The 23,205-nt window shown below is 42.9% G+C and overlaps 1 protein-coding gene across 6 annotated transcripts in view; it reads right to left on the bottom strand.

Moving 5' to 3' along the window:
- MAPK10 (mitogen-activated protein kinase 10) overlaps positions 1-23,205 on the bottom strand; it is a 323,601-nt gene that overhangs the window by 22,849 nt on the left and 277,547 nt on the right. For all 6 annotated transcript variants that reach the window (XM_061583112.1, XM_061583111.1, XM_061583114.1 and 3 more), the window contains one exon: positions 17,439-17,563. In XM_061583112.1, the coding sequence (XP_061439096.1) occupies positions 17,439-17,563 (125 nt within the window). The remainder of the gene's footprint in view (positions 1-17,438; positions 17,564-23,205) is intronic.

Raw genomic sequence — 23,205 nt, 5'->3', positions numbered from 1 at the left:
ACTCAGCCTTCCATCCATCCGTGGTCGGTAAAATGAGTACCCGGCATATGTTGGGGGGTAAAGAAAGGCCGGGGATGGAACTGGCAATCCCACCCCATATATATGGTCTGCCTAGTAAACGTCGCAAGATGTCACCCTAAGAGTCGGAAATGACTCGCACTACAAGTGCGGGGACACCTTTACCTTTTTAGTAAAGCTCAATAATAAGACACGTTGCAAAACTGGTAACCTATAGCCAATCATTGTCCAGATCTGAAAAGTTAAGGAGGCTAGAATGTGGAATAGGCAAGGCCTTCTATCACGCGCCACAAACACTCCCATCAGTAGGAGTCAAAAGCTAATCTATTCCTAACAGTAAGACAATGCTGCAATTGTTTACTAGCACTCAGAGGTCAAAAAGTCAGGTTGGCATTTGGTTGTATTTTCTTACAAAGCACTCTTAGGGGCAATCAGGCCCCAGCTTGTCCTTCATTCATTGTGAATGAACAGCATGTCGCCAGAGTAATAACATACATTTCCCTCTAGTTAGCAGCAGGTCATGGGCTGGCATTTAAACAAAGACTACCAGAGTCTACATTTTTTTAAACCTGTCAGAAGGAGAGCAGGCTTTTGCCTTCCTGCTACCATTTCCCAAAGTCATTACACTCCCTGCCATTTGAACAAGACATCATAATTTTACTGCTCCTCTGTAGCCTATGAAAAGATCATAAACTTTTAATAGAGTTATAAAATGAGATTCTAGCTGGCTCAGGGTTCTGCATCTTGGCTAGGATGCCATCTAGCTTCCTTCTTCCTCACTAGCATGCTCATGCTGTAAAGCCCAGGAAGATGCACAGGGTCATCACCTCAAGGTTAAGCTCTTGAAACAAAACCATTGACATTTTCTACAAAGACTGAGCTATATATTTTTTATAAAATGCTCTGTTCCCTCCTTTTGTGCTTCAGCTGCTTATTCAGATGCTTCCTTGTCTAAATTGACTTGTTTTGCTTTCTTTCCTTTTCCCTTCCACAACCAAATTTAAAACCAAATTTAAAAGACCCAAGGGATGGATATTGCACTTTTGGGGAGATGACTAATTGCCAGTTTGGGGTTTTGTGGCTCTGAAGAACAGAACAAGGTAGGAAACCCTGTAGAAAACGAAGAAATAAATGAAATATTGACAGTGTTTGCTCATTCATTGCTCATTCATTGACATCTGGATGTGAATAGTGTAACAAAAAGCCGGGATATATGGTTCATGTATCTCTAGAGGCAACTACTATGGGGTGCAAGGATTGCAAAGAGGCTGCCTGTGAAGTGAGTGAGTGAGTGAGTGAGTGAGTGAGTGAGTGAGTGAGTGAGAGAGAGAGAGAGAGAGAGAGAGAGAGAGAGAGAGAGACTGGTATGTTGTGATCAGTGGTTCATAAAATGCTCAATGTTCTCATACTGGACCACTATCATTTCTAAGGAATAATATGCCTAACTGAGCTGAGAGCCAGCGCTATGAAGCTTTGCAGCCTGCTCCAGCAGCTCAGCCAGGAAGATTAATCTGGCAGTGATCTTCCTATAGACACCAGAAACTTCTGACCCACCAGGAGAAACAATATTATGTGACCTAGGCTGACTTATCCAACCAGTGGGATGAAAATATGAAGAACATCAAATCTATAAATGCCTCAAAAGCCATCCATAGGCTGATTATTCATAAACTCGCACAAGCCATTCTCACTATAAACACAGGCTAAAGCTAATGGATAGTTTACAAAAAGGGGCCAGGCCATTCATATAAACAGTTGTGTGCAACAATTTGTTTCATCACAGATCTGCCATTCACTGATTTTCTTTTAAAGCTGTCAGGTTTTTGCACAATTAAGATGTATAGCGAATGCTATACAAACAAAAGCTCAATGGAAGGGGAGAGGAAACAGCATATGTAAATATCTTCCGTGAAATGCTACATGAGTGATTTGTCATTACACCTGCAAAACCCTTTGATTGACCTGGCTTTGCTTATTGTACCATATTGCAGCCACAGAAGTTTCCTACAGTGACGCTGCAATCTCAGTTTCATCAAGGAGTTTTGACTTAGGAGCTTGGTTCAGCTCATTCTATGGTTATAACTGTTACAGTTTTGTGAATAAGACTGTGACACTGTACTATACCTGTTGGTTCTCCTGGATCTCTCAGCAGCTTTCTATACCATCATTCTAGACAGGATTGGGACTGGCATTCACTGTGTTATGGTGGTTCCACTCTTACCTAGTGGAGCACTTGCAGAACGTGGTGCTAGGGGACTTCTGTGTGCCCCCCCCATCCTGGAATTTGGTCCATGGGGTATCTCAAGAGTCCTTCTTGTCCCCATGCATTTCAACAACTCCATCAGGGATGGGGAACCGGTGACCCTTCAGATGTTGTTGGACTTCAACTCCTATTAAGACCAGGAAGTATGGCCACTTGTCAAGAATGATGGTTGTAGCCCAGCAACCTCTACAGAGCCACAGTTTCCCTGCTGATCTGTGGGAAGTAATCTGGAAGTTTAGGCTGATGTGTCAACAGTGTGCAGATGATACTCAGATACTCTGTCTTTCATTTCTATCAGCTCATCCCGGAAAGGCTGTAGACGTCCTGAAGCACGGTCTGTAAGTGATTTAGGGGTGGGTGAGGAAGAAAAAGTTGTGACTCAATCCAGACCACATGGAGATACTGTGGTTAAAGAATCAACTACTCTGGATGAAGATTCATAACTGGTTTTGATGAGGTTGCATTCCTTCTGAAGGACCAAGTCTGCAGTTTGGGAATGGTCTTAGACTCCATACTAACTGGGAAAGCTTGGGTGGCTGCAGTTTACATTGATATACCAAACATGACCCTATCTGGAAAGATATGGACCTTGCCTCGATTATCCCTGCACTAGTGCTATCCAGGTTAAGACTACTGCAATGTGCTCCATGTAGGGATGCCTCTGAAGACAGTTCAGAAACTTCAGGTGGTGCAGAATGCAATCACCCAAATTCTGGTGGAAGCCGGGAGGTCAGCTCACATAACACATCTATTGTACTAGCTGTACTCATTACCAGTGTGTTTTGACACCCAATTTAAAGTGCTGGTCTTAAGCTTCAAAGCCTTGAGCTGTATTACCTGAGAAACCACCTTCACTCATACCAGCCTGCCTGCTTGTTAAGATCACCATTGGAGGCCTTTGACAGCAGCTAGCCCCGTGCATCCGGGATTCATTGCTGATGCTTGTCCATTGAGACATTTAGGACAGCCTCAAAGATTTGTTTTTTGTTTGTGTAGTTTTGGGTGAGTTCATTACTGGTGTTTTTTATTATGTATTTTGAGTTTGTGATTGTGACAGCATTTGATTTTATCTTGTAAAGCTTCCTTTTGCCTTTAAAAGTGGCCTAATTTTTTTTAACTGCCTTCTTGTGCACCTTGGCACATAGGATCCTACCACAAGTGAATTGCCTTAAGTAAGCTTATCATTTCTGCCCCCCCCATTGTGCTCTTATGCCTTTTATAATCCCCAAAAGTAAGCAGACGAACCCTTTGCAGCCAGTTAGCGCCTTGCAAGCTTGTTGTACTCCTGCATTTGTGTGAGTCAGGCTGCAGTGAAAGACAAAGGAGCGGGGCAAGAAAACAGGTGGCATTAAGACACAGGCCAGCATCTCTTCCTGGAAGGGAAAGATATGAAAGCACTGCGGGAGGGAGGGCAGGAGGGAGGGACAGCAGGCATAAGAATGGTAAGGATATTTCAGCAGTAGCACCTTCAGAGAAAGGAAACTAAAACACAAGATGGAACAAGAATTCTTACAGCCCCTGAGCCCAGAAGCAGAGTGCTGGAACTTGAACTTCGCCTTGGCTTAACCCACACATACACACAGAATGCCTATCTTTGTGTCTCTTGGCACCAGTTCCCCAGAGTGTACAATGAGAATAACAGTGGTAGGAGTTGTAGTTGTTGATTAAGTGTATTTCCCAGCCTTCCTCCCAAAAGAGCCCAGGTTCCAGGGTAGTTCCAAGAAGGGATTGCAGAGAAATTTGATGCAGTTCACATTTCAAGGTGAACCTACCTAATTTGCACTTTCTGAATCAATATGAACGCAGCCATCCTTCAAAATTCACGCTTCTCTGCATTTTGTGATGCAGTTCTTCAAACAACAAGTGATAAAACAATTTTAAAAATCTGAAAAACAACTTAAAAACAACTCCAGTACAGCTGCAGACTGGGAAAGTTCTCTTCTTAAAAAGCTTGTTGGAAGAGGATGGTCGTCAATAGGTGCCAAAAACTCAGCAGAGACAGCACCCGTCTGATATTCCAAGGGGGAATGGAGATGTCCAGACCACAGCTTAGCCCAGTAGCTAATTGGCCAGTGCAAATCTTTCAACAGAGGGGTAACATTTATTTATTTATTTGATTGATTGATTGATTGATTGATTTCCTGCCCTTCCTCCCAGAAGGAGCCCTGGGCAACAAACAAGACACTAAAAACACTCTAAAACATCATAAAAACAGACTTTAAAATATATTACAATAAAACATCTTTTAAAACATATTAAAACAAAACATCTTTAAAAACATCTCTTTTAAAAAAGCTTTAAAAATATCTTAAAAAGCAATTACAACACAGAAACAGATTGGAATAAGGTCTCTACTTAAAAGGCTTGTTGAAAGAAGGTCCTCAGTAGGCACTGAAAAGATAACAGAGATGTTGCCTGTCTAATATTTAAGGAGAAAGTATTCCAAAGGGTAGCTGTGACTACACTAAAGATTCACTTCCTATGTTGTGCGGAACGGATCTCCTGATAAGATGGTATCTGCAGGAGGCCCTCACCTGCAGAGCGTAGTGATCGACTGGGTATATAAGGTGTAAGATGATCTTTCAGGTATTCTGGTCCCAAGCTGTACAGGGCATTGTACACCAAAACTAGAACCTTGAACTTGGTGTGGTAGCAAATGGATAGCCAGTGCAATTCTTTCAGCAGCAGTGTGACATGTTGGCAATACCTTGCTCCAGTGAGCAGTTGAGCCGCCACATTTTGCACCAGCTGCAGATTCTGGACCAACCTCAAGGGCAGCCCCACATAGAGCACATTACAGTAATCTAGCCTGGAAGTTACCAGTGCATGGACAACAGTGGTCAGACTATCCCAATCCAGAAACAGCCGTAGCTGTCTTACCAGCTGAAGCTGGTAAAAGGCACTTCTAGTCACTTAAGTCACCTGGGCCTCTAGTGACAAAGATGAATCCAGGAGCACCCCCAGACTACAAACCTGCTCTTTCAGACGGGTATGACTCCATCCAAAGCAGGCAACTGACCAATTATCTGAACGCAGGAACTACCAACCCACAGAGCCTCCGTCTTGCTACGATTCAAACTCAGTTGACTGGCCTTCATCCAGCACACCACCAAATCCAGGCAGCGGTGCAGGGCTTGCACCGGCTCTCCCGATTCAGATGTTACAGAGAAATAGAGCTGGGTATCGTCAGAGTACTGCTAACACCTCGCCCAAATCTCCTGATGACCGCTCCCAAGGGCTTCATATGGATGTTAAACAGCCTGGGGGATAAGATGGTACCCTGCAGCAAACACCCCACAGCACAACTGCCAGGAGGCTGAAAGACAATCACCCAATGCTATTCTCTGAAAATGACTCTGGAGGTAGGATCAGAACCACTGTAAAACAGTGCCTCCAATACTCATCTCACCAACTCGGCCCAGAAGGATACCATGATCACTGGTATCCAAAGCTGCTGGGAGATCAAGTAAGAATAACAGGAGCGCACTCCCCCTGTCCTTCTCCCGATAAAGGTTATCCAACAGGGCGACCAAGGCTGATTCAATCCCATAACCAGGCCTGAACCCAGATTGGAATGGGTCAAGATAATATGTTTCATCCAAAAGCACTTGCAATTGCTGCACCACAACCCTCTCAATCACCTTCCCTAAAAAGGGGGTATTTGCGACCAGGCGGTAATTGTCACAAACCAATTGGTCCAGGGTGGACTTTTTCAGGACCATTTGGATCACTGCCTCTTTCAGGGTGGCTGGAACCACTCCCTCCTGCAACAATGCATGGACCACACCTTGGATCCACTTGGTCAAATCCCTTTGGCAAGCTTTAATAAGCCAAGAAGGGCAAGGGTCAAGAGGACACGTTGCTGGCCGCATCATCGCAAGCACCTTGTCCACGTCATCAGGCCGCATCAACTGAAACCGTTCCCAAGAAGTTGCAGCAGATGTTGCACTCAATACCTCACTGGGGACTACAGTAGATGTGGATGGGGCATCAAGACTGCTACGGAGGCAAGCAACTTTACCCTCAAAGTGCCTTGCAAACAATTCACAGTGGGCCTCCGAAGGGTCTAAAACTCCATTTCTTGGAGTTGATGTCAACAGACCCCTGACAATACAGAAACGCTCCACTGGACAGCTTGAGAATGCAATGGAAACAGAGAAGTGGGCCTTCTTTGCTGCCGTCATTGCCACACAGTAGGCACAGTTATGATGCTTTATTTGTGCCTGATCAGCCTCACAGCACGTCTTTCACCACTTGTGCTCTAGCCATTGTCCAGTCTGTTTTATTGCCCTTAATTCACTGGTGTACCAAGGTGTACACTGGGCTCCACAATGCCAGAGAGGGCACTGAGGGGCAACCATGTTAAGAGCCCAACGCACCTTGCTGTTCCACAGCATAACAAGGGCTTCAACAGGTTCACCTACTCTATCTACTGCAAACTCCCCCAGGGCATTCAGGAATCCAGTGGATTCCATTAGCCTCCGGGTGTGTGTGAACCATCTTGATCTGTCCATTGTATTAGGGGAAAGTGCTTGCAAAAATATGTACATTAGTCAAAACTCAAGAACAAAGATTATTAGGAGAAATTCACACTAAAATGCTGGTGAATTTTCAGGAAGATTTAAAAAATAATAATTCACGAATTGATACAGAAATGCGGAGGAGGGAATTTAAGACTGGAAAAATGAAGCTAGGAGAACTGAAATTGGCAGATCCATCCCTAGCTCCAAGGAAAGTGTGAGAAGAGGCTGGAACAGAGCTGCTGTTATCATAGACAAGGCAATGATAGCAAAGCATTCCAGCATTTATAACTGTGAGCTGGATTTGGTCAGTATTTCACTCCAATTGAAAAGTTTCTTGGTGACTTTTCATTAGTAACATATGGTCCAATGATATATTTCTGGAAATCAGCTGACAGGACAAGGAACGAGAATTAAACTATTCTTTTAAAGTAAAAGATAAGATGAACAGCTACAAGCATCCTGGATCATTACAGTATATTAAACTAACATTCAAGCCATATGTCTCTTTCATCTATGCAAGAAACGTGGAGTAGAGCAATCCCCACAGCCATCTATAGCTCATAAAGCACCTGTGCAGAATTCTAAAGATAGGGGCCATTCCCTGAAGCTATCATAAAGAAAGGTCTTTCAAGAGGATAGATTCTGGATGGGGAATTTTAAGGATGGAAGAATGTTCTGTAAATTTGTATATTTGTTTGCAGATTAGCAGAGGATGTCAACGATCTGAAATGCGTGTGTGCCAGTGTGTGCTTTTACCTAAGAAAGCAGGCTTTTACCCTGCATTGAGATCACTGAGACTTAAGACTTAGTAAAATAAGAAAAGCTACTTTATTTATAGAAATACATAGTAGATAGAAAGGCATACCTAGTTCTAACTAACTAACTAAGTTTGAGGCGCAATGCCCAGGCTCGGGAGTGGCCCTCATGGCCCAGGAGAGAGAGAGCAGAGACAAAGGTGTCTCCTCTCTCTCGGACAGTTGGAGAAGACGAGAAGAGAGGAAAGGGCAGAAGGAGGAGGGGCAGATAAGCTTCCCTAAGACATATCAGTCTAGCGACGGAAGTCAGTCAGAGCATCACAGGTAAAAGTAATTAAGCCTATCCATCTGGAGGGCCCTAATTCTATCTCCCTTCTGGAACATAAAAGAACAAAACAGGAGTTGCTCTTGACCCACTTCCAACAATGAAGCTGAGAGGTAAGTGACAGATTAAGTGCCAAATGCCTGATGTGTGAACTTCAAAAAAAGCAGGATTAGACTGTAACTGCGGGGAAATAAAAGAGTCCTTATAATTTCAATCACTGAGCAATTAACAATAAAGAAAACCCTAAAGGAGGGTGGGGAACTTCTGGCCTGCATCCAGCCCTCTGGGTCTTCTCCCACCCATCAGGTGCTCAACAAGGAACAGATGAGAGGAGAAAGGGCTTTGAGGTTCTGCAAAGTGTGTAACTGCCTATCTTCTTCAGCTTAAAGATTTGCTGCTAGATCAAAGAAGTGCGGGATGTCTCTGAGAGGTTGATGTGTGTTCCTCTCAAACATTTTAGAAAGTCTATGGGGGAAATTAGAAAGAAACTTTTTAGAAAGTCTATGGGGGGAATTGAAGGTGAAACCTGAGCAGAATAAGGAAGAATTAAATATATACCTCTTTTTAAAGGGGAAATACCTTTGTGTGTCTGTGTCTGTGATTGTATGTGTATGTGTTAGGGATGTGTGATTGTGTGAGACTTTACCTGACCCACTCTTGGGTCTCGAGCCACCCATTCCTGGAATGTGGCTCCCAACTACTTTCCACTGGGGTAATGCAGCCCTCGGCTTGAAAAAGGTTACCCATCCCCGCTCTAAATATTCATTCACAGCTAATTTTCCAATACAACAGAAAGAGTCTGAGTTGATTTCCTACCAATTCTTATGGCAGTGCTAGCCTAAAGGTATGGCTCTAGCACTTTGATATGCCACATTGGTTTTATTGTATTTTTAATGTTTTTTATTCTATGGTGGTGGTGGTTGCTTTAAAAATGTTGTATACAAATATTTTTGTAAATAAATAAACAAATAAACACAATAGCCATTTGTATTACTTCCAGTATCAGAGGTGGTATACCTCTGAACTAGGGTTGCCAGGCTCAGGGCCTGAGACTGACCCTGTATCTTTAGGACAGCATTTCCCAACTAGTGGGCCACCAGATGTTGTTGGACCACAACTCCCATCCGCCTCAGCCAGCATTGCCAATGGTCAGGAAAGATGGGAGTTGTGGTCCAGCAACATCTGGTGGCCCACTAGTTGGGAAAGGCTGCTTTAGGAGAAGAGAAAATCAGCCAAGTGCAGGTGTTCTTGCAACACTGTAATGGGAAAAACCACAAGGTGGAATTCTCCCTTCCCCTGCACAACTTTTAAAGACACAGAAGACCTACTGGAGGCAGGCCTGGCAACCAAGAAGTCTTTTGTATCTTTAAAAGTTGTGCAGAGGGAAGGCAGAATTCCACCTTGTGGTTTTTCCCATGACAGGGTTGCAAGAACACCTGCACTTGGCTGACTTTCTCTTCTCCTAAAGATACAGGATCAGTCTCAGGCCATGAACCTGGCAACCCTACTCTGAACACAAGTTGCAGGGGATAGTGGAGGCTGACCCATTAGGGCTAATGGGGCACTGCCTCATGAACCTCAGTCAGACCCCCCTCCTGTCTGCCTTCTTTCTTGCAACCAGGCTACGAGGAGGCACTGGCTGTCAGTTTCCTCCTCCTTAGTGTCAGCGCTGGCATTGTCAAAATCAGCAGGGAGAAGGATGGGGACAAAACCAGAATTACTTGGCTTTGCCTGACATTGGCTATGGCTCCACTTAATGTTGATCTCCCCGTCTGCCACCCTACCAGTTCCAATAGGCATCAGCCACCACCGGTTGGGGATCATGAATGGGAGCGGGCCACTGTGCCCATGTCCTGCTTGTGCTCATAAGTATCTGGTTAGACATTATAAGAACAAAATGATGGTCTAGATAGCCCTTTGGTCTGATCCAGCAGGGCTCTTGTGTTAAACCCTCATGACCTGATGGTTTTTTTCCCCCTGTTGTGGGCATAAGGGTTAGAAATTCAGGATTCAAGGAGAAGCATGTTAGACATGAAGGCAATTGCTTCTTGCTCCAGGGACATGAAGACTGCAGAACACAGAGACAGTTGGGAGGAAGAGACCACAAGCACTGCACCAGAGGGAAACCTTTGGGTAAATTCACACTCCCATAGAAAAGTCATTAGCATATCTTAAATGCAATGCATTGTTGCATTTCTGTGCGAGGAAGACAGCACTGTAAATCCTAAAACCAAGTGGTAGGATTACTTCCTTGTGATGTATTGGAATAAATGACTGCAGAGTGATAATTACTTATTAGCCTCACATGTGCAGGAGTTAGATCTGTGGCCAGCTACTGGCTATATGTTGCTCCAACGTTCTCAGGTCTCATAGTCAAAGCAGAAAAGGACACAAGTTTGCAGACTGTGAGCCATCTCTCCATATGGTATCTCATCGCTATGGTAACAGAGCATCTCACAAGCACTAATGAATTTACTCCCACAGCAACACTGGCATTGGGAAGAATTATAAAATGCTCTCTAGGCCATCTTAGGAGGCTTGCTAGGAATGATTACACCTCCTGTACACTCACACCTGACCTTTTCCCCCGGAGGGCAAGCAGATGCTTATGCTGCTATCCTTGCTTGCTAAGAATGGCTTGCTGTTCTTGATTTCTTGATTTCTTCTCCTGCTAGTCATCAATATCAAAACAACAAATTGCTACTGGAGATAGAATTTTCTTCTTCCACCAAGTGGGAAACATTCTATGGAGATACTCCACTTAACTTTTTCATGTGATGTTATTTATTTTCTTCTGTTTATTAACTACATTTCTATACTACCCAATAGCGGAAGCTCTCTGTGGGCAGTTCAAAAAGCAGAGGACAATAGCAGTGCAAGGAGCTAAAAAGCACCAACACATTTTTTACAATTATAGGATTAAAAAGCTGGGGAAACAATGGAGGCTGGTCCACCAACCTCAGTTTGCTCTCAGCCAACCCCCACCTTTCTGCCTGCCTTCCTACTTACAACCAGTCCAAGGGGTGACACTGCCTGCCAGTTTCCTCCCCCTTAATCTCAGTGTTGCCCTTGTAGACAAGGATGGGCTCTGTCACTCAGTCTGTGTCCATTTACTGCTGGTCTCCTGGCCTTCTGCCTGACCAGTCCCAATGGGCATCAGCTGCCACTACTGGGAGAATAACAAGGCCTTCACCTGGTACAGAAAAGATCTCAATGCAGATGCCAGGCAGACATCTCTAGAGAGGACATTCCACAGTCAAGGTGCCACCATTCTCTCTAGTGGCCACCCTTTCAGCATGGAGGTTCCACCTAGTGCCATGCCACATAGCGATTGATAGACCCATCCCCATATATTTGTCTAAACCTTTTGAAAAACATCCTCCCCTTAAATATTAGACAGGCATCTTTGTTATCTTTCCACGCCTACTGAAGACGTTCCTCTTTCAACAAGCCTTTTAAGTAGAGACATTATCCCAGTCTGCATCTGGGTTGGACCATATCCCAGTCTGCATCTGGCTTTTTAAGATGTTTTTAAAGCTGTTTCTCAAAAATAATTTTTAAAAAATGTTTTGTTTTAACCTGTTTTTTAAATATAATAATAATCTAAACTAGTGAACATTACTACATCCCCTAGAAGTGATTAAGGCTGCATACACATGACATTTTATTCTACAACAATAGAGACTACTTGTTTTTTCTACAGAGTCCACATACAATCTAGATCTATTGCATATTTTTTTTGCCGCTGAAAAGCACTTCTTGACAAACTGGTTTCATTCTGAAAATAAAAGCTTATTGCAGATTGATTCTACATTACCCTGAAGTATCCATTTGAAAACAGATGCAGGTGATCCCAGCAATGGGAGGCAGGGTGTATCCACGCCTGCCCAGTGATGTGGGTGGGAGTGTATCAATATTGCAATCACCACTTCTTTCTTTATTCACTTGGGGCATGTGCAGGGAGGAAAAAGCGTGGATAAGCTAATCAAGGGGAGGGTTTCAACGGTGTATCAAATAACCACATCACCCGTGTGGGCAGCAGGATCTACAGTCAATCTAGATTGAAAGCAGCATGTTGAGGATGAGCATGAATAATTGAGTTTGTGTGTGTGCCCCGAAGTCAAATGTATTGTGTGAAACATGGACATGGATGTGGAAAGCACTCTATGTATGAATTGTAAATAAAGTTATTACAAACTGATATTCAGATAGTAGTTAACACTTAATAGGATGAGTCAAATGTATGCATAAGTCAAAGATAAATTCTGGAGATGCAATTTCAACAGAGTTCACATGTTTCATATCTTTTGGACCTGTCCTAGGATTATAAAGTACTGGGCTTCTATAACTGAAATTAAAATCACGACATGCTATGATTTACCAAGAGATCTATTTGTTATCTTTTTGGACTACAGTAGGGCCCCACTCATACAGCGGGTTATGTTCCGGACCCCCGCTGTAAAGCGAAAACCACTGTAAAGCAGAACGCATTGAAGATAATGGTGTGCGTCGCGTGAAAATGGCACGAAAATGGTGCGCGACGAGCAAAAACCGCCGTAAAAGCAGAACAAGCGCCGTAGGAGCGGGGCCTTTCTGCAATTGACAACCGCTGTATTAGCGGAATGCTGTAAAGAAAATGTAGTACTATCAGAAAAAAAATGTAGTACTATCAGATAATAGAGGAACACAAATGTAACACACTAACAGTATCATGATTGTTATTAGCTATAAATGGAATAAGATCCCCATCCTCACCCATTCAGCTGAATGGCTTTTAAGACCATGAGATATGGTCAAATTTGCAAACATGATCAAAACTAGAGAGAGGAGACAACAAAATGACCAGTTTATAGCAAAATGGATCTTGGAAAAAATTTATCCATTATTGGAAAGGGCACAGTTTTTCTATACTCCCTGTTAGGCATGTCTTATTTATTATTTCACATGTTATCTGATTATATTTCATATGAATTATTCTGCTATTATTTAACAAAACTTAGTAACACTGCCACCTTGCCTTATTATTATTACAACTTATCCTTTTCTATATTCCGTCATTAACACTATTGTTATCCTATTATTTTTATTATTATTGTTTCACCATAACAATTAAGTTTCTTGAATTTACTATGATTGTTAAGGAAGGGAATTGTAGGAGGAAATTTACATTCATAAATAATCATGATGTTTTTCATACCTGAATTTATTTATTTTGTAAAGATTGTTTAAAAAACGAGAAAGAAATAGTATTTACTTTCTGTCCTATTGGTAATCAATTTCACTGAGTAAAGCTAACAAGTATTATGAGAGAGGGAGAAAAACAGGGCAGAATAAAAGATTCCTGTTCCACCAGGGCAAGATACTTGTGCTAGCAGAATGGAAATTCGCCTCCCTCTTCTCTCCCCTGCAGTGTCCTGTGCACCCTCAAAAACAGCTCTGGAGGGTTGGGGAACCCTACAGAGAAGATTTTGATGGTGTGTGTGCCAGAAGGAGAGTAGGAATAGAGGATCTGTCAATCTCAGTCAGAATCACAGAATAACAGAATAGTAGAGTTTGAAGGGGTCTATAAGGCCATCAAGACCAACCCCCTGCTCAATGCAGGAATCCAAATTAAAGCATACCCGACAGGTGGCTATACAGCTGCTTCTTGAATGCCTTCAGGTCATGGATTCCTAGATCATTGGTTCCATTGTTGAACTGCTCTAGCAGTTAGGAAATTTTTCTTGATGTTCAGCTGAAATCTGGCTTCCTGTAACTTGAGACCATTATTCCGTGTCCTGCACTCCAGGATGATCAAGAAGAGATCCTAGCCCTCCTCTGTGTGGCAACCTTTCAACTATTTGAACAGTGCTATCATATCTCCACTCAATCTTCTCTCCTCAAGGCTAAACATGCCCAATTTTTTCAGCCTCTCCTCAAAGGGCTTTGTTTCAAGTCCCCTGATCATCCTTGTTGCTCTCCTCTGAACCTGTTCCAGTCTCTCCAGTTTCTCTAGTTTCTCTCAGTTTCTCATTTTTCCAATCTTAAATTCAGTTCTGCGGCAATTTGTGATTTTACTCACAAATATTCGTCAGCACTTTAATGTGAATTTCTCTTAAAAAGCATTTTTCTGTGCAGTTTTGACTAATGTATGCCTTTTTCCAAGCAATTTTCCTAATATAATGCCATTTTGTATGTTATCTTCCTTAATAATTCATTTGTATGCACACTTTATCCTAATATATGCATTTTGGCAAACGTTGGCTGGTTGGAGAACGACATCAGAAAATTCAGATAAATGCAAATTTTGAAGGATGGCTGAGTTTCGGTTCTCATGTTGTTTTGGAAAGTGTGAATTTGCTAGATTTAGCTTTAAATGCAAACTGACACTAATTTCTCCCCCATCCCTAGAGGTGAGGAAATAAGAATGCTACTACACCAGTGGAATCCCACTAACCTTGGTTTGGATACAACCCAGAGTACCTCTGTCCATTCTCTTATCATGTTCCACCTTTGTCGCCTTTATTAGTGTTTAAATCACAGAATTCAAAGGGGGCAGAACATGACAAAATCCAAGCCCCTTCCCTAGGAGTCTACACAAAGGTTTGCATCTGCCAGCGCTGAGGACTCTGGCCAAATAAACAAACAAAAGCAGGACTGCAGAAGTGTACAGGTTGGGGAAAATCAATATGATGAAAAATAAACACAAATGCAGATAGAAAATCATACTGTTGCCTCTGACAGGTGACATGAGACAAAGAGTGCTTTTCAGCTCACCTCCAGAGCCTTATAAGGGCAATAAGTAAATGTCCTTATTTCTGAATGTTACAGGAGACTGTGAAGCATTTTGATGATGGGGAGACTGTACTATAAAAAATGTTTCAGATTTGGAGTGTGAAGCCAATAACGGCCAAGTGTACCTCAAGTCACGTTCAGCATAATAGTGCCACTGTGTTGCACACTGGAGTATAACACACACATATACACATTTGTGCTTTGGTGTGGTTGTGTGCTGCGGGTGAGTGCTCTCCAGCTCACCACAGACTGGTTCAGTTGACCTGCTTCTCTAAATGTCAGGAAATTGTTCTATTTTCCCCCAGGCCAATCTGAATTAGGGCTGGTATTTTGGAATTTGCCAGATTTGGGGAGGGGGGGGAGAGAGACTTTAATTGACTGCTGAAATGGGGAGAATAGGGAGTTTACATGAGAACCCAGGAGCTTCTGAGCCATGGCAACCACAGTGGAGCTCTGGTTGCTGCTTCCTCTATTTCCAGAGCACATCTGCCCATCCTAGCTCCCTTCCCAGAGAGAGGAAGGGAGGTGTGGGTGGTTTTTACAATGAAGATCACGATAAGACATGCTCCCCAGACGATTCAAGCCCCTTCTCTCCCTCCCAAACTGTTTTGAGGATTGATGTTGCGCTCTTGACACAGAACAAAAATGCCCACCCTTAATTCAAATGTGGCAGCAAATTGGGTGATGCAGCCTAAGCCTCTTTCGAACTCCAACCCCTCACTCTGCCTCCCTCCTATCCACTTACCCAGCAGGCTCCTTCCATGTCCCCAGCCCTCTCCTACTTTCCCTTCCACTCCATTTCCCAGGCGGATATGATGGTGGCAATTCCGTGGGAGCAAGCAGGAAATCAGGGGTGAGCCATAGATGAGCAAGGGAAGAAAGATCGCCCTCCCAGTCATGGCAGTTCTCCAGTGGTAAGCCACAGCAAGGAGAGAGAGGGACAGAGAGGAGGACAGAGCTTCCCTCCCTCTATGGCACCTGGCATTATTTTATTATTCCATTTATATCCTACCTCTCCTCCAAGGAGCTCAAGGTGGTGTGCAAACATGGTCCTCCCCCTCCAGTTTTTATCCTCACAACAGGCAGATTAGGAAGAGAGAGAGAATGACTGTCCCAAGGTCACCCAGTGATCTTCATGGCTAAGCAGGGATTTGAACCCTGGTCTCCCAGGTCCCAGTCTGATGCTGTAATCACTACTCCATGCTGGCTCTACATAGCATGCCAGACTGAAGGCAGACCCTGGGAAATGCAGTTTTCCTTAAGGCTACTGTCATTGTGGTAGCCCTTGGGAAAAGCTACATTTCCCAGGAGGTATCAGCATTGTAGCTAGGGTTGCCAGGTTCTTGGCCTGATCCTGATCCTGAGAAAGTCAGCCAAGTGCAGGTGTTCTTGCAACTCTTTAATGGGAAAACCACAATGTGGAATTCTCCCTCCCCCCTCCACAACTTTGAAAGATACAAAAGACCTCTTGGTTGCTAGGCCCGGCCTCCAAGAGGTCTTCTGTATCTTTAAAAGTTGTGCAGGGGGAAGGGAGAATTCCACCTTGTGGTTTTTCCCATGACAGAGTTGCAAGAACACCTGCACTTGGCTGACCTTCTCTTCTCCTAAAGATACAGGATCAGTCTCAGGCCATGGACCTGGCAACCCTAACTGTAGCACACTTCATAGCATAGCGAGCAGAGGAAGTGGAGATTCCTCCCTCCTTACCCTCTTCTTGCAGTTTGCCACCAGTGGAGCATCAGCCCAGTAAGGGGGAGGGGGTAAGAGATAGGAGTGAAATAGGAAGGGAATTCCTTGAACCTGGCCCATGTTCGAACAGGAAATGTGAACTGTAAAATAATCCAAGAGACAGAATATCTGCCATGGATTCAAAGCTGAGAAAGACACATTTTGGCAATGTCACTAGTATGGTGTCGCCTACAGAGCCAGGGCACAGGCAGCTGGACAGGAACAGAGAAACAGATTGAAGGATATGCCTTACTTTATATTGCATCGCCAAGTTCAAAACTTTCTTACTTGTTGTCCAGGCCAAGAGTGCCACAGACCCCAACTATGTCTGGCCATCAGGGTAGCCATTCACCACTACTAGAAATACTACGTGAATTAACAGAGGTACTTTAAAGCATAGAGAGTGTGACACTGGCTGCAAATTAGGTTGGAAAGGCTTGTTTCTATTCAAAAGGACTAATGTCACCAGACAATGCAATGAAATAAAATAGCAACATGAATGAATTTATTTATTTATTTATTTCGGTAATGGACCAGCCAAAATAGCAACATGGAATTAGCTGAACGTAGGGATGGGTGAATTTGCCAGTTTCAGTTTCTCATTGTTGCAAACGTAAGCTGAGTATGCCCCTTCCACATCTGTAACTTTTTTACATAAAGAGACTGCACGAAAATTTGTCCACATGTTTGTGTGCATGTCTACTAATATATTTATTATGTGTATTTATAGCCTACCCTTCACCAAATTGTCCCAGGCTGTGTTACAAAAACATAAAATTTAAAAGAAGTACAGTGTGTATTTAAAATCATAACATAAAAAGCACAAAAACAACCAGAATATCAGAATAACAAAACAGCAGCAGGGCACAGCAAACCATGCATTTTTGTAAACCATTTCCTCTAACATTGCATTTTTTGCATATTATTTTTACTAATATATGCATTTTGTGCACACTTTCCCCTAAAATTCAAACTGAACAAATTTCACCCCCATTCCTAGCTCGGTTTGGATACCCTAAAGGTTCTAGCATAAAAGACAGTGTTTCACTTACCGCCTCCACTTCTGCTGGGTCATACCAGACGTTAATGTACGGGTGCTGTAAGGCTTCATCCACTGATATCCGTTTGGCTGGGTCAATCACTAGCATCTTTGACAAAAGGTCCCTGGCTTGGCTAGCTGGAGCAATGAAACCAAAGCAGGAAATGTGTCAGAGCAGGAACGTGTGTTTTTTTAAATTAGTTTTTCATTAATATAATTCGCAAACTGAACTGAAGTTTTTAAACAGGCCTTTGAATATGAATTTTCTTTCCAACCAATGCAGTACTTCTGGATGCTTTTATTATTGTTTTTAATTATGTTTTAATTAGTTTTTAATTCTAGTATGCTTTTTAAGTTGTAACACCGCCTTGATATTCTTTTATGAAAAGTGCGGCTTATAAATATTTTAATAAGTATATAAATTAAAGTGCATATAGGGAATTACTAAACAAACTGTGTGCAGGGTTGGTAAGTACATTTTTTTAAAATCCCCCATCCCCACCTGGAATTCACCTGAGTGCACTTGAGGGTTCAATCATAACTACAGTAAGTCTATTAAGAATAAGGTAATATAAAAACAATTGTTGTTCATTTCTGCAGGTAATCAGTCTTTGCCCCAAAGTAAGAAATGAAGCCGACGTGGAAACTGAAGGAATACCGACCCTTAATGTAGTTGACAGACAAGCCCTATGTGGCCGAGTAGTCCATTGTCTTTGCCTTTGTTGTTTTTATTTTGAAGATAAGTTTCCCAGTCATGGCTACATCCCATAGCCGCTGCAGCCAGGCTTCATAAGTTAATATATCAGCTGTTATTCAGTTTCTAGCCACCGCCACTCTGACAGCCACTAGCGGGAAGGATATTTCATTTTGGGAAGTGGGTGGAGGAAGGACATTCAACATGATGCCAACTTCAGACAAGTTGATGATTATGATGGACTGCCTTCAAGTCGATTCCGACTTATGGCGACCCTATGAATAGTGTTTTCATGGTAAACGGTATTCAGAGGAGGTTTACCATTGCCTTCCTCTGAGGCTGAGAGGCAGTGACTGGCCCAAGGTCACTCAATGAGCTTCATGGCTGTGTGGGGAGTCGAACCCTGCTCTCCCAGGTCATAGTCCACCAAGGGCATGCAATGCACTTTTTTCTTATACTGCTAAATGCTCTTTAACCTATGCAGCTTAACTGACAGAGAGCTAGAAAATTGATAGTTGGTTCTGCTCAACCTTCTCCGTAGATCATGGTCACCATTTTAAGCTGAAGCTTTTGGTTTTCATTTATAAAAATGAGATTAGAATAATATGACTACTTTCCCTTTTTTTCAAAATAGGCATTTCTTTAAGGAATCGACATCCTTATTTGGATAACCTACAGTGCTTTCAAAGGCACACCATTCTGGGTAACAAAAAAAATGCAACGGATGCACCACTTACTCTAGTGCAATAATGACTTATGACTTGTTCACGCATTCACCAAAGGGGAAAGCCTCCATGCATGGGGTGGCAACTGGGGTGGGCGTGACCATATGTACTGCGTAATAGGTAATGCAGAAAAACAGTTGCAGGCTTATATATGTGTGTACACTTAATTTGTGTGATGCTTCTTCCATAAACAGCAAGTGGAAGGGTTCATGTGGCCCTGATGCCCCATTATGCATAAGACAACAGTCCGCAGACTGTGGGCTGTACCTAGGGCTGGACAAATCAGGCTATCTCTGGTCAGTGTCGCTTTTGCATGTATTCATCCCCAAATCCATTTTCCTGTTGCTGTTTTAATTGTATTGTAACCCTCCCAGGGATCATTTGATGAAGGTACACTTCATCACTGTTTGTGCATCACAAAATTCAAAGAACTGCAAAACCTGATCCATATATTAGTTCGAGAGGTGCAGATCAGGTCAGTTGAAACCAGAATTCACACATATTGGATCAAGCAATCCTAGCTGCATCTGACTCACATTCCAGTTTCTTGCAGTCCCTTCTCCTCTCTTCAACCCAGTCCTTAGCCTATTTTCTCAGAACTCTCACTGAGGTTAATGGAGCTAACTCTCTAGGAAGTATACTTAAGTCATACAGATTCCAATGAGCCTTCTTGGAGACTCCTCTGCAGTAACTGGTTTATGGATTGCAGACTACATTAGGGAGGTGTGCATGCACTCCTGTTTGACACCTCAACATCCAGGGATAAGGCCTGTCAGACTGCCTGTAGATGGGGGTGGACTAACATAAAGGCAGGAATTTGAATAAAGTGCCCTAATCAGAAACAACAGGCCTTGGCATTACACAGTTTTGCCCAAAGCAAGTCTCAATGAGTAGCATGCATTGTGGCCTCTGAACTGACAATGGCTGTAAAAGAGTAATTTTTCGGAGTATTACATACTTGTACAAAAAGTACCACAGCAGTAGGGCTGTGCACTGGATCCAGCCATTAGGCAGGGAGAAGAGACAACCACAGCTCTCTTTCCTATCTGAACGCCACTGCCGCCCCATAGGATTGCTGCAGGTGCTAGTTTGCAAGGCACTTTCCTATGGGAAAGCACCTTGCAAACCTACATTGCATAGGTTTGCTCCCTCAGTTTGTTGCCTATTGAGCCCATGGAGCGATCCTGGAGGGGGGGGGTTGCAAGGCACAAGGCAAACAACCCCCCCTCCAGAATTGCTCTCTGGGTTCAGTAGTCAACCAACCAAGGGAGCAAATGTGGGCAGAATTGACCTCCTCCGCAACATCTCCTTCCCTCTCCCCTCCCCTAACCCTAACCCTAATTAAAAATTAGCCCCACCTCCTGAACCCAATTCTTAGTGACTCCCAGGTGGGGCAGGTGGTCCCCAGGTCGATCCAGTGGGGTCCATTGATGCCCCCCTCCGGACTGGAGCCATGGGGTGAATGGGTGTGTGTGTCTGTGCACAGCCCTAAAAAGCAGCTGTATAGAGTAGAGTAATTCCACCTAAACCCTGCTGTCTTCTGGTAGAAGATATCACTGTCTCTTGCCCATGCTCAAGTTTGAGGAATTTAGCATATAAATTAGCCACAATCCTAATAAGGCTGATAAGATGGTAATTAGCAGTGAGGTGTCTCCCCTTTGTCTTATGAAGAAGGGGAACTTGCTGGTATCACACAGTAGCACTAATAAATAGGAAGAATTGATAACTACTGTACTATTAGATATGAACCTCTAGTAATATTAATAAAATGGAAGGATTTATAAGTAATTGGAACCTTCTATATTATATTAAGCACCTCTCTAGGGCTTGTATCCTCCTCAGAAGTCTTATTACTAGACAAGTGATCAATAAATCCAATCATATCTGAAACAGGAGACCATAATTCAGAATCACAAGAATACCTCCCAGGCCTCTGGGAATCTGAATCTGGGTTTTTTATTAAAAATAAGGGGGGAAATACTTTCCCCAAACTGGACCTGATACATTGGTTATTAACGGGTTGGTGGTCTAATGAGACCCCTGGTTTATTAATTTCCAGAATCCTGGTGTATCCTTTGTTTTAATTGCCCTCTGCAGATAAAATCCAAGAAATGTTTTTTAAAAAGCGAGTTTGTTCATAGTTAAAATAATGCTTTTTCTCTATAAGGAGTTTAATTGCAGAACGAGAGTCATCTGATAAATTGACCCTTTTCTTTGCCAGCACACACTACACACTATACCAGTGCTATATTTTTTATCTATAACTGCCCTTAATTAAAATTATGTGCAGAAAAAACACTAATGGATCAGGAGATAATGGCGCACAATTTTTAAAAAGAGCATTTAACATAAAGACATATGATCAGAAACATCTCCCATTGCAAAAGTGTAACTTATCATAGTCAAATTAACCTATTTTATGCATGTTGGACAGGATTCTAAAATGGACCCCTTCAGGCTGATCCTCACTAGAGATATAGGGCAAAAAACAGATTCTGCAGGATCATCAGATAGATAAGAGGAAACATAATCTTCAATGCTGGCTTTGCAGAAAGTAACATAGGCAAAGTTACCCTCTGGATCAGTAAGACTAATTCTGGTGAAGGATTTGAAATTTAAGTTACCCATCGATTTTGACATAGCTACTTCTGCAATGTTAATAAGGCCATCTTAAGACTGCCAAGAGGGAGAGAAAAATAGTCATCCAGCTTGGTCCCTATTTGGATGGCAATAACTGCACCACTGATCCTGATACAGGGAAGCAATATCTGCTTCAGAAACCAAACCTGTCAGATTACTGTGGCATCACTTGCCTAAATCCACTCTATTTGCAGTTAAGTAATTGCCTCCCTGTTTCAAAAGCCATTGAATGGGAAGCAGACAAAGCAATGACAATGTGCTATACTATTCATATCTCCTGGGAATCAGAGAGCCTGTGGGAATCACAAGTAAAACATGGAATCTGGCCAATGCAGACTAACCTTTGAGCCATTCTGACAGAAAGAGTTTGATTAATTCCCTGATGAAAGCTCATTTGGATGACTGACATGGAGAAGGGAAAACAACATTTTTCTGGTACAAAATCTACTCTCTTGTCAGTCAAAACACTCATACAGGCACTCCAAGTGTGGGTGTGAATCCAGTTCTGTTTTCCTCACAAGCAATCATTTGTACCATCAAAATGGGTTTTTCTAAAAAAAAAGCTATCCATATGCTAAGTGCTTCATGCATGACAGTATTCTTTTTTGTTGTTGCCACATCTAATTCCTTATCTGAAATACAAAAACCTCCACTTGTTCATCATGCACAGCATGTTATTAAAGGAGCAATCAAACAATATGAACACAAGTGGCAAAAATATTCTGACTGTCTGCTTTTGTCTTTCAGGTACAATTCAGCATTTATGGCCAAGCACATTTATTCCAGAAGAATCCAGAATAATTATCATCTTCTGGGTCCAGGTTAGAAAGTCTACATGCACACAGTCATTGAAAGTGATGGGAAAGCAACTAAATGCACCACTATTTATGCATCTGAGGCAGAAGTCTTCAGTTATGTCCTCCTAGGTCCTGCCCCAGGAGTCCAGTGGAGCTACTGATTGGCTCACGGGATGTGGGACCACCTACCTGTTGCCTTCGGCTGGCTGAGATCCCAAAGGATGGCCATGTTCTCTTCCCCCTCAGCACAGGGCCACAAATTAGGGCCCCTGGTAAGTGGATCTGGGACTTACACTGATGTAAAATAAATCTAATTTTAACATCGTCATCATCATCACTGTTGTTGTTATTTATATACTGCCCCTCCTCCCCAAAGGAGCTCAGGGCATCAAACAGGCAATAAAACACAAAAACATCTATAAAACATCTTTTAAAGGTTTTTAATTTTAAAAAAATCTTAAAAAGCAATTCCAGTACAGATGCAGACTAGGATAAGGTCTCTACTTAAAATGCTTGTTGGAAGAGGAAGGTCTTCAGTAGGCACCAAAAAGACCAAAAGGACAGTGCCTGTCTAATATTTATGGGGAGGTAATTCCAAAGGGTAGGTGCCACGACAGTTAAGGTTTGCTTCCTATGTTGTGAAGAGCAGACCTCCTGATAAGATGGTATCTGCAGGAGGCCTCACCTGCAGGGTGCAGTAATTGACTGGGTATATAAGACAATGTTTCAGATGTCCTGGTCCCAAGCTATATTTGGCTTTATACACCAAAACCAGCACCTTGAACTTAGCCAAGCATTATGGCCAGAGTCTAGACTTTCATATTTCTACTGATCCCCCCCCCGAGCTGCAGCCCCCAGAGCCATACCCCACACTACTCCAGAGGGTTTCCCCAAGCTTCAAGAGAAGCTTTAACACAAAGGAGA

Source organism: Rhineura floridana, chromosome 9 (genome assembly GCF_030035675.1).
Source record: "Rhineura floridana isolate rRhiFlo1 chromosome 9, rRhiFlo1.hap2, whole genome shotgun sequence".
In the NCBI taxonomy this organism is placed as follows: Eukaryota; Metazoa; Chordata; class Lepidosauria; order Squamata; family Rhineuridae; genus Rhineura; species Rhineura floridana.
This window is presented reverse-complemented; position numbering and strand designations above follow the sequence as displayed.